At 49.1% G+C, this 12,495-nt stretch overlaps 1 protein-coding gene across 3 annotated transcripts in view; it reads right to left on the reverse strand.

The window, feature by feature from the left end:
* The window catches only part of KSR2 (kinase suppressor of ras 2), a 357,439-nt gene that overhangs the window by 54,746 nt on the left and 290,198 nt on the right, over positions 1-12,495 (reverse strand). For all 3 annotated transcript variants that reach the window (XM_033098220.1, XM_033098218.1, XM_033098219.1), the window contains exons 11-14: positions 9,604-9,645; positions 8,916-8,988; positions 6,229-6,277; positions 4,028-4,395 (exon numbers count right to left, since the gene is read on the reverse strand). In XM_033098220.1, the coding sequence (XP_032954111.1) occupies positions 4,028-4,395; positions 6,229-6,277; positions 8,916-8,988; positions 9,604-9,645 (532 nt within the window). The remainder of the gene's footprint in view (positions 1-4,027; positions 4,396-6,228; positions 6,278-8,915; positions 8,989-9,603; positions 9,646-12,495) is intronic.

Consider the following 12,495-nt stretch of genomic DNA (forward strand, 5'->3'; position numbering starts at 1 on the left):
CTCCTCTCCCCAAACCGGCTCCTGCCACCTTCTGCAGCTTCACCTTCTACACCCTTGAGCCCTCACTCACCGTGTGCTGTCACGACAGCCTTCTTTCTGGTCCTCAAACACTTCCTGCTCATTCCTACCCCAGGGCCTTTGAATTTGCTGTTCCCTCTGCTGGGTGTGCCTAGCCCCACATCTGCCCAGTGGGCTTCAAACATTGAGGTCCCTACCCAAATATCACCTCAGAGAGACTGCCTGGATCCCCACCCTCCGACACACACACACACACACCCCCCACATGCACACACACACAACCCTAAAATAACCCCAATACTCAAGTCCTCTGTAGCACTTCTTTCTGGTTTGTTTCCTTCAACACACTGGGACCTACTCACATGATCACATCGCTACTTTAATACTAGTCTGTCTCCTCCACTAGACTGATAGCACTCTGAGAACGGGGTCCATTTCTGTCTTGCTCATCATTGTCTCCTAGCATCCAGCAAAGTGCCTCAAACTTAGTGTTTACTAAATATCCATCATATGAATGAATGAATGAATGAGTGAATGAATAAGTATTGGAGGAGGATGGGGTTTCAGAGGTGTATCAGTGGAGACCTCTGCCCTTATACTGGCCCCACTTTCCTCTCCTGGTCTCAGTGTCCACATCTGTAAGATGGCTAGATCGGTTCAGTGGGATCCAGGCTGCCCCTGATGAGGTCCTCTCAGAGACATTGATTTCTGTGTTTTGCTTTCTCTTTGTCTCCACGGCACCAAGCTAAGGTAGCTTGGGCCATGTTCTTGTCACCAGATAAATTAACAAATTACCTCCCGCTGAGATCCTAGTAATTTTGTAATTCTGCCTGGTCTGTTTTCCTCGGGAAACTTCCCTGTTCCCATTTCCTTTCGCACTAGCTGGACACATCTGGCATCAGTGCTGGGCACGTGAGAGGTACTCCTTGGGGGAAACTGAGGCCCAGGAAACTCCGCAGCAAGGTGCAAGGATAAGAGAAAGAGAGATGCTTTCATTCATCTCTATCCTTATTGGCTTTCGAATTCCATTTGGAGCTTTTAAAATGAGCTATTGTGCAGACTGTCAATAGCTTCCCCATCTCATAATGATCCAATCGTGAAATGATTTAGCAATCCTGCTAATTACATTTGGGGATATAGCAGTTGGGTAACTAGTTGGTGATTACTCATTCCCCAAGAGCCACACACATTGCATTACAAGGAAGCTAATCTTAGAAATACTTGTTAACTTCGATGATAATTACTAAGTAATTGGCTAGAACATGCCACTGTGAATTTATCTAGAATATGCCAGGTAATTATCTGGTCTCATGTTCCCTGTAAAATAAATCCAGGGTCCAAAAATTGTTCCAGTTGGTTGGCTATCATCCAACCATCAACCTCTGCCAGCCAATTGTGCGAATGCAAGTGATTAATCAAATTACTCAAATATTTGGTTTCAAACTGAACATTGAGATAAGAAACCTGGACGGCCAACAAGTGGACAGTGCAAAATGGGAGAGAGGGGTGTACAGAGCCTCTCCCCCCAAATAAATACATAATGACACAGTGATATGGAATAAATGCTACCTCTTTGGGGCTCATCTGGCTTCTTCATACAAAATAGTAAAACACTTCAGAGACCAATTATATGTCCCAAAGCTGCAGAGCCTTTATCCCGGTGCCAGGAAAAGGCTGTGCTATTTGTGAAATCTGCAGGCAGTTATGGTGCAGTTATGGGAGGGGGCTCAGAATTTTGCACACAATAGAAAAGGGGCCGCAAAAGCAGCTGGCTTGCAGGATGAGCAATGCATTTTCATAATGGCCACTCATTTTTTAAGGATGGCCGCTAACTGAATCCATCCACTTCCAATTAGCCAGCACTTGGAAAAGGGGTGAGAGACGCTTGGGTAACTGGATTCGACTGATAACACTGAAAAAGTCAGAGGGCAGGAGGCAGAAGGTCCTTAGGAAGGCTAGATAAAGAAGAGATGATGGACTTCAAGTTTTTAATGTGGAGATGTAAAAAAAGAGGCCAGAAGGTGAGGAGCTGACCAGAAAGAAAATTGGACAACAGACTGGTGGGAGCAGTGGGCGTAAGGCCAGTGGTGGGGAAAAGACCACCTTCCAACCAGACTTTGCACCCCAAGTAAAGGGCTACTGACTGCCTGCTGATGAAGATGGTACGTACTGGAGGAGATGGGGAGGAGGAAAAGGAACCAAGGGACTTGCGGTGGTAGGTTGGAGCAAAAATGGCCACAGATTGTCCCTCTCCTTCCATCTACACCCTTGAATGTGACACTGCAAATCTCCCATCCAGAGGAAGACTCTGTCTCTCCATGCCTTCAACGGAGGTTAACCATGTGACTTGCTTTGGCCAATAGACATTAGCCAATACAACACAGAGCTCTGAAAGGTACCAATCCATTAGGGTTTGATCTCCTGCTGCACTTGGAACATGGAGATCGCCACGGGAATGAGCCCGAACTAGCTTGTTGCGTGATGAGACGCCATGGGGAAGAAAACTGAGGCACCCCAGCTGACAGTCTGCCAAGCCAGAGGGAGGGAATCCACCACTGATCAGCCCCCGGTCTGACCTGTCAGCTGACCAGACACATCCAAGAGCCCAGCTACTGAGCCTGGCTCAGCGCAGAATTGACCACAGAATAGAGAGAAACTATGAAGTACTAGGGTAGTTTGTTACGCAGCAAAAGCTTACCGACATACTCACCTAATCAGAACAGCTCAGCCCCTGACTGTTACCTGGGCTGAATATTACCTGAGAGCCCCTTCTGTCCTGTGCAAAGTTGAGAACCACCATTGTTACCCTGGCTTAAAGAAAGTTGAAGGGCCATGCCTAGATCTCCAGTCCTTTGCAAGCATTCACCGTTTGACATGTGGGTTCCAGTCGACCCACCATCTGCATAATCAGTAGTGACAGACAATCACACACCTTCCACCTGTCACCAACACCTTATCCATGGACTCAGAGGCTCTGTATCACAAGGGAGCAGATCACAGACACATCAGCCCTTGCTGAGCCCACGGCCTCCGCCATGGCACCTGCCAAGCTGTGTTTTGGGGATCTTGCTTGAGTTGAGTATGGGAAGGAGAGGCCTCCTAATGACCCGTGGCATCACCGACTACACCCAGAACGCTACTGCGGTGGCCAGTTCTAATGCAACAAGGGTGCAAATGCCCGCGTTTAAAAATACTGCAAAGGACTGTCCCACAACTGTTCAACTAAAACCAAAACTTTTTTTTTTTTCAATGCCTCATGTCACTGGGGCAAGGTTTGAGAGAGCAAGTCAAAGCAACTTCCTAACATCTGACATTTTCTTAATGTCAGTTCTCTGCAAATGGTCCTTTCTGCGTACCTCTAGACTACAGATTCGGGACATTTAAAACAATCATAAGGCCCTGCAATGGTGCTCCGCTGCTTTGATGAAAGATAGAATAACAGTCATCAGAATCCTAGTCCAGGGGTTGGCAAAGTAGGCTCCGTGGGCTAAATCCAGCCCATTGCCTCGTTTTGCAAATAAAGTTTTATTGGCACACAGCTGCGTACAGCCACTGACATCTCGCCTGCCGCTGCGTTCACACTACAGTGGCAGAGTTGAGTAGTTGCTACAGCAACTGTATGGCCCGCAAAGCTGGAAATATGTACTAAAAAGTTTGCAGACCCCTGATTTAGTCTAATCCACTCAATTGACAGACGGAGAAAAGAAGTCTCAGAGATGTGGTTTCACAAATACTTGAAGCACAGGGCTATCGAGAGCCTGTTTTCTGACTCCGCAAGTACATAGTGCTCGCTCCATGGCATCGCTCCGTCAAAGGTTTTAGCATTAAGGGAACTTTCTGCCATCACAAACCTTAAAGCCACACAAACTGTGAACGGTAGAGCTAGAGACGCCCTAGTCACCAACATGTTGAGTTCACCAGAACCCCCATTTCGCAACTCTGCTGAAGCAGAGCTCTGGGAATCCATGCGTTGGGGGGGAGGGGGGGCGGGGGCCCAGGCAGCACTGACCTGGTGATGATGGCCAGGTGGGGCGGGCTCATGCAGGCGCCCATAAACAGCACCACATTCTCATGCCGCGTCTGCCGGTAGGCCATCACCTCCCGCTTGAAGGCCTTGAGCTGTTCCTCGTTGTCCCTCTCGATGTCGATCAGCCGGATGGCCACCTCCCCGTGCCAGCGGCCGTGGTACACCTGCCCGAAGCGGCCCTTTCCGATGAGCTCGCCGATCTCCAGCTGCTCAAAGGGGATGTCCCACTCCTGCAGGAAGATGCTGGTCTGGCTGGCCTTGCGTGGGAAGCTCCGGGCCGAGAGGAGGGACAGGTTCATCTCCTCAAAGTCGTCCTCTGACTCCTCGGCCTCATCGTGGCCCTCTTCGTTCTGTGGCGGGAGCGGGAGAGAGGGCAGAGCTGTTCCTGCGTGGCCCCACGTTCCCATGAGGTCGTGGGGGGGCCCTGTGTTGTGTGCGCGGGCCTGGCCACGTTTCTATGCGCATTTTCGGCGGGCACGTACCTATACCTTCAGGTGTGCCCACAGATAGCTCTCTATTGGTCCCGAATCCTATGCGATGAAGGAGCTGAAAGGGAGATCGTGATACTCCAACTGTCTTGTGCTAGGGGGGAAACTGAGGCTCAGAGAGGAGAAATGATAGGGGGACCAGCCATTCCGGTTTGCTGCGACTTTCCAGGTTTTGGCACCAGAAGTCCCACGCCTCGGGGAACCCTCGGTCCTGGCAAACGGGGATGGCTGGTCACCTGGGAAGTGTCTAGTCTATGTCACTAGACAGAGCTAGGACGAAGGGTCAGGGGTCGTGGCTCCTAACAGCTGAAGTCCTCCTGCGCCACCATGATGTTTTGACTTGCCTGGCTATGCGTGTGTAATAAAGATGATAGGCTAAAATCCGGGTACATTAAGCGACTGCATATAACGTGTGACAACCCTCCATAGGGAGTGCCTTTTGCTTCCCCCAGGAAATGCTGAATTGATAAATCTGAAGCTGGGAGAGGTCAGAGCTACCCTGTACAGGCCCAGAGGCCTGAGGTTCCTGTGCAGCCAGAGGGCAGGAGATACGAGAGTGAGAGGCTGACAGACTGGGCTTAAGAATCAGACCAAATGAGCTAGAACTCTGACCGCGGTGTGACCTTGGGCAAGTCATTTCGCTTGTCTGCGCCCTCCTTTCCTCATCACAAAGGGGGGCTAATAAAATCTGTCCCTGAGGGTGGTGTGAGGTTTTCAATGAGATACAGGCTTGTTAAGTTCTTGGCACAGACCTGACCACCTATATGAAACATGCTGAAATGCCTGTGACATTGCCGATTCCTGGGCCCCACCCAGAGCTACTGAATTTGAATACAAGCAGGCCAGGGCCAGGAATCTGCATTTTTATCCAGCACACCCACAAGACTCAGGTACACTTCGGCATGACCACCACAAGAGTTAAATGCTCCAGGTCTAGGAACCCGCCTTTTCAGCATGGCTTCTGGAGGTGCCTGGGGCTCGGGGGTACCCTGTTCCTGAAATTCTTTTGCTGGAATGTAGAAGTGGTAGATGCCTGAGACAGTGTGGGATTTCCAGGGGCTTGGAGCCTGACGAGACAGCCTGAGAAGGTGGCCCCTTGGGTGGCCTGGGTGCAGGTCTTCCTGACCCCAAACCTCAGCAAGCTGTCCCCAGTGGCACACTCAGGAAATACCAGCTTCTCCCAGAATCATGTTTCACCTACTGCAGTCATTCCAGAAAAGGATTCTCTGTCAACTCTGACTCTATTCCCTTCAGCTCCATCAGGACGCCACAGTGCTCATGCAGGACACCGCATGTATTCCTCTAGCCGCTCTGGTAGGTGGGAAGAAGCTCCAGAACATTCTTAACACCCTGCCAAGACCAGTGTCCCTGAGGCCCCCCGCCGCCTCCCATGTATTCTCAGGAGGCAGTGGGCACACCCCCCCTGGGGGGTTTATCCGGCCCTGAGCTGGTTTTTCAACTAAGAATGCAAATCATTTGCCAATTTCCGCACATCTAGCTTTTCCCGGAGGCACACCATATAACGCCCCATTAGGTTCACTGCCGGGAGGGGCCTCCACTTGTTAGTTGTCCCAGACTTAGAACATCCATCACGCAGGGCCCTTGCACCCCCAGGCCGCCCCAAGCCCTCTGCGTCATCAAAGACATCACTTGGCTTTGTTGGAAAAAGTTGCTTTACGACTCTTCAGTTCTCACCTCTGAGGTTGGCTCCACTTCAATTTGAAGTAATGGATTTCCTTCCAAGCTTTGAAGAAAAGAAAGAAAAATAAATGTGACCCTTGGGTGCAAAGGTGGGTCCGTGTACTGAGCTTATCCCTCTATGAAGAGTCCCCAAATGAGAAGTCCTTGCCACCAAACCTTTATCTCCAATTTCACTTCAATGCGTGTGTCTGAAATAATCCATAACCTTGCCATAAAGAAGCAGTGTGCAAGGACACTGTTTTAAATAGATTTTTGGGGGGTTGCTCAGGGCTCATTTTTCTTTATTGCTCTGGTTTCTACTAATCTAGCAGCTTCGTTATAAACTGGCCTAAATGCCAGGAGTGGAAGAATCCTCAGAGCTCTACGTGTTCCCTAGGAAAGAATTCATCAGATCTCTACAGTTCACTCAAAATCAGGATCTTTTAGAAGGAGCCTAGTGGTCATTTGTTTGTTTGCTCACTCGTTTGTTCATTCATTCATTCATTCATTCATTCAGTTTGGGGTACTAAGTATATATATCAAGTACTGGGGGTGGGTTATGGGATGGTCTCTTTGCAGGAGTTGTTCTGTGCATGTGAGTCGGGTGTACATACTGGGGATATGGGGGACATGACATACGTTGATGGTGTCATGGGGTATGTAATGGGGATGAGGGGGAATGTTGGGGTACCTGGTATGTGATGGGGACGTGGGGCACAGTGTGTGCTAAAGGATTTTTTTCAGGGGTATGCTTTAGAGTCGATGACATGTATGTTTATGGGGTGATCTGGAACCGGTGGGAGGAAACAATCACAATGGCTCCTATGCCCCCTTACTAGTTTCCGAGCTTAGCAGGTTCCCCCTACCTACCTCCTCTTATGGGGGGGGCCTTCCCTATCCTGAGCCTCAGACCCCAGGAAGCTGCTGACCCTGCAGACAGAGTCAATCTGCTTGCTGGAGGGGCTCCTGGTGAGAGGGAGTCTGAAAGAATGTAAGAACTAAAAGAAGGAGAAAGAAGGGACGGTCACAAAGTGGCATCTGCCATTAGATTCATCAATTATTTATAGTATAGGCTGGGAAGGAGGAATGAAACCACACAGTGACAGCTGATACACTGGGAACTTGACACCCTGGGGGAGACTGGGGTGGAACAATGCAGCTGGAGGCTCTCCTCACACACCTACAAAGTGGGAACCTTCCTCAGCTTGTATCAAGGCGTGATTACAGCAGCCGGGGCTATTAAATTATTTCCCTTCTGCAAAGAGTTAGTTCCCATCACTCCACGCACATTTAAGCAGATCGCAGGCAGTTATTAACTCTGTTTTTCGCTGGCACTCCCTGACTGCCAGTTAATAACCTGGAGTTCATCTTACACAAATTGTGGAATTGGTTTATGCGCAGCCGAGAAATGATCCAGAGCTACATGTCAGCACAACACCCGCTGGCAAATTGCTGCTTTTTTTGATTTCAGAGATGTACCATTTGGGTCTTTAACCAAGTCCCTAAAGCAGGTCAGAAAGGATGCAGCAGCTAAACAGTCAGAGGGAAAACCGACTAGGCAAAAGCATTGAGTTGGGAAAGCAGTTAAATCTAAATTAACTCCTCCCTTGCACGCCTCACACTTCGGTCACAAGCAAAGACGTTAAGGAAGGTGATTTCACGTGGGCTGCATAAGCAACAGACCACCTGGAAAGAGGCGGCCTAAGGATGCTAAAGACGCCACACTCAGAGATGTCCCTCGAGGTGTTGTTTATAACAGTGAAGCAAGGGAAGATGTAAGTTCCAGCAACAGGGAAATGGTTAAGGGAATTATTCCACACTGATATGATATTTTTACAGCCATTAAAAACAAAGTGTGTAAAGAGTCTGGAATAATATGGAAAATGCAAAGTTATAGCATTAATGGATAAAAAAGAGGAATGGAAACTGTGCATATTGTGGATCACAAGTAAGTAAACTATGAATAGGAAGAGGACACATCTAAGAGCGGTGTGATTATACGTGATGATTATTTTTCCTTTCTCTTTTTACAGAATAGTCCAAATTTTCCCAAATTAGCTTATATTATTTTTATAATGGTATAAACCAGAGGTCAGCAAACGTTCTGTAAAGGGCCAGTAAGTATTTTAGACATTGTGGACCATGTGGTGTCTGTTACAACTATTCAATTCTGCTGTTGGAGTCTGAAAACCACCATAGACAATACCTTGTAAACAAATAGGCGTGGCTGTGTTCCAACAAAACTTTATTTATAAAAGCATGTGGCAAGTTGGATTTGTCCCCTAGGCTGTAATTTGCTGATCCCTGGTATAAACTTACGTTATACTTTTTAAAAGGGGGACAATGACATAGAATAACTGCCCTCCTATTAAGTTCTAGCTATTGCCTGGGACAAGTTGCCTTTCTAATCAGAGGAGGGTCTGGGGGTCCTAAGGAAATGGTGTGGCCCCTGGAAATCACACGTGACAGGCAGGGCCAGCTACGTTAAGGCAGAGCTGACTCCTGGGGGCCTGCATTGCCTCTGGTGGCCCAGGCCGTCACACTCTCCCTCTCCTTGCCTGAGTCATGCCCTATGTTTCTCTGTCCCTCTATGTATCCCCGTCTCCCAACCCATCAATTCCAGGAAGAGGAAAAAAGAAGATAGAGCTCGTGAGCAGCCTGAAGGACTAGGGCAGGGGAAGGAGGTCTCTGTTCCAACTTACATTGGATTCGAGGTCACTGGATGCAGGATGACCTGGGGCGCCTGGGTCGGCGTCTCTGGCACTGGCACCACATCTGCAAGCCACAGAGTAGACAGTCAGTAAACAAACATGGGGTCCACAACCACCCCCAAAGGCCCGACTTCTGGAAGATGCTAGCAGCTAGTAACTTCTTACCAGATCACACATTGCTGGGGCTGGCCGATCCCCGTTCTCTCTTCCTCAACTACTTGAACTTCACCCACTTAGATGCACCCGTGTTCTAGATGACATCCTGACTAAAATCCCCTATTGTCACCTCGGGGGCTGCCAGAACCCCCAAGCCTCTGGCCTGAAGCACCCATTGGTCCTCTCCGAATCCTCCTCACTCCTGAATTCCCTTTGAAAGGATGAGGCCATTTGGTTTCACGTCTCCTAGTGCCCAACTCAAGCCCCTCTGACCATCTGCCACGTGGCTCTGGACCGCTCCTACCCTCGCCCATCCTTCTCTGCAGACCACCCTCTCAGGCCTGTCTGCTGTGCCTTGGGACCTCCCACGCTTTCCTTTGCCATGTCCAGCCATGGTCCTACAGTGTGGTGATTCCCACTGTCCTCTTTGAGCTTGTCTGCACCAGTATTTGCCCCGTCCATTCCAGCCACTCCTATACATCAGCGGGCTCCCTCAGAGGAACTGAGTTCACACAAGACTCACCTGGGAAGATAAACTGCTGCTTGTATTTGTAGTAGTGGGATGCTGGTGAGAGAAAGAAAACACCAGAGTGAGTGCCACCGTGGGGCTGCCCCTTCGGGTACCCAAATGGGCTCCCCCAGCCACCATATGGGTTCTCTGCTCACTCTCGAGGGTTTTCAGACTTCTGCAGACACCCCACATTCCAAAGGACTGAGAATATGTGTGAAGAAGCCAGAGATCTAAATAGCTAAGTCAACCCTCCCATTTGATGCTCCCTGAAATCAGAGCACCCCAACTCAGAGAGTCACCCTGAGCACAATTCCATTTTTGGTAAATGAACAGGACCACACACACACAGAAAAATATCTATAGAGCCATAATCTCAAATACTATTTTTTTTCCCCTTTTGGCAGTGACAACCGCGGCTTTAAGCAAAAACAAAAAAACCTTGATGAGTTTCTTGTGTTTTGCTGCACTGAGCATTGTATGAGTTTTCTTGTTGCTGCGGTAACACATTACCATACCCATGGTAGCTTAAAACGACACAAATTTATTCTCTTACAGTTCTGGAGGGCAGAAGTCGGAAATAAGTCCTAACGGCTAAATATCAGATCGTCAGCAGGGCCGGTTCTTTCTGGAAACTCCAAAGGAGAATCCGTTCCTTGCCTTTTCTGGCTGTTAGAGCTGCCCGAATTTCTTGGCTGGTAGCCCCCTCACTCCAGTCTCTGCTTCTGTCCTGACGTTGCCTCCCTTTTATAAGGACCCTTGTGATCACATTCAGAGTCCACCCCGATAATCCAGGATAATCTCCCATCTCAAGATCCTTAATTTAGTCACAGCTGCAAAATTCCTTTTGCCACATAAAGTAACATATTCACAGATCCCAAGATTAGAACGCGGTCATCTTTCAGGGACCGTGATTCTGCCTACCACAAGTATGGATTAAGCTCCACATTTAGGGGAAATATTATTTGAAGGGCATTTCTTCACTTTCACTGCTGATTCTCCTACAATTCATTTTACTTCCACTCCAGTCCCCAGAGGCCTGCTTTTGCAGACCGTCCTCAGGTTTCTAATGTTATCACTTACTCTAGTGGGGTAGCGGGCCTGGAGCAGGGGGGGACACGGGGTGCCAGGGGCAGTGGACAAGTCACACCGAGCTTTATGTCCCCCAGTAAAGGAAGTGAGAAAGGATGGGGTCAGATATGAGTCTGAATTGACAAATATACATCCAGAAACAATTTTATTCATTTAGGGACATGTCACAACTTGTCCAATTCTTGGACAAGTCACCAAGAATTAGCATAGCGTTTCTGAGCCTTGGGGTCTAGAAACGGATCCTGGTTGAATCCTTTTTCTTCCTTTGGCTGCTTGTAAAAGCTTAGCCATCTCTCTGCAAGTCTCAGTTTCCACCTGTGTGCAATGGGGATGAATAATAATAGTCTCTCCCTTATAGGGCTGAGCTCATCATGACATAAGAGTGCCTGGTAGGTGTGGAATATGTATTCCAAGCTCCCTGAACTAACAGACAAGAATAAGTTTTAATTAAGAGACCATCGGATAGTTTCAAAGAGCTAAGAAGCCGTTAGCTGCCCCTGAGGTTGGAATTGATTTATAAATTCCCCCAAGATATAGAGCAAGTCCTGGCATCTCAGGATCCCAAGCACCTCGTTTGGTGCCTTCTACTAACAGGATTCACGACTCCTGTTGAATGGATCAACTCTCTTTTCGCGCAGCAATTCCCCAACAGCCTGGGCAGTTGGCATCCCCAAATGGATGCATTTTTCATTCTGGATAACGAGGTGCCCACCAGGATGAGCAGCAACTCGTTCAAGGTCACACAGCAAAGCTTTGAAAGAAAACCCACCTCCGTGATTTTCTGGGACTTTTCTTCTGTTAGGTAACCTAGGCTTTATTTATTTTTTTCTTTCATTGCACGCAGAGATTTTGCTGTCAGCAAGGGGCTAAAATTAAAAGAAGAAAAACTAGCCAGGATTCTCAAGAGGCTTAGCTGATCTCATCCCTCCCCAACTGGAATGGGGGATTCAGTGTCTGCAGAAAAGGGTTGCTGGCAGTGATAGTCTTCTGAAGAGGAGGGGCCGGGCAGTGGAGAAGAAGTCCTGCTCTGGGAAGGGACAGGTGTCAGGCAATGGGACACCCGGAAAATGTCTGCACGCACAGAGTCAGCTACTCACCGACCCCACGGACCGTGTGTGTGGGGGAGAACAGCTGTTCCTGATGACGAAAGGGAGGGAGGGGCCGAAGAGGAGACGTATCCCTATGAGCCCTGCTCTCACCGATGACAGACACCAGCGAGAAGTGGCTCCACGGGGCAGCGAATGAACCCGAGTGGCCTGCTCAGGAGGGCTGGTGGCTCCTCGCTCTCTGGCATCAAGAGGACCTAGGCACTGGGAGCCTTCAGATGACCAGAAGTCAGAGAGACCAGGAGGCCACTTTGAAGCCACTTCCACTCTGCAGTCCCCACTCTCTCCCTACGGGCTCCCCAGAGAGCACCCTGAGCGGTCCTCTGAAAGGAAGGATCTAGAAGGAAGAAGGACCGCCTCATCCCCCTGCCTCAACCTTTCCATCGCCTCCCATTTTGCCTTAAATAAAATCTAAATTCCTGCCACAGCCACAAAGCCCTGCCAAGCCTCACCCCTGCAGCTCTGAGTCCCACTTGGTGCCATTCCCCCTTGTTCACGGCACTCAGGCTCCTGGGACAGGTTTTCAGCTCTTTCCTGTGGCCGGGCTTTTGCACGCGCTCCCGTCTCTCTGCCTGGACAACTCGACCGCCTCTGCAACTCAGCTGCCTTTGATCTTTCAACTTATGCTTGTTCGCATCTTGAATTTGCTCAAAGCACTGTTCTCTCCCTGCATAGCACTTGGGCCAATTTATAATTCCATTTTCATGTG

This window comes from Rhinolophus ferrumequinum, chromosome 25 (assembly GCF_004115265.2).
Source record: "Rhinolophus ferrumequinum isolate MPI-CBG mRhiFer1 chromosome 25, mRhiFer1_v1.p, whole genome shotgun sequence".
NCBI classification, from domain to species: domain Eukaryota; kingdom Metazoa; phylum Chordata; class Mammalia; order Chiroptera; family Rhinolophidae; genus Rhinolophus; species Rhinolophus ferrumequinum.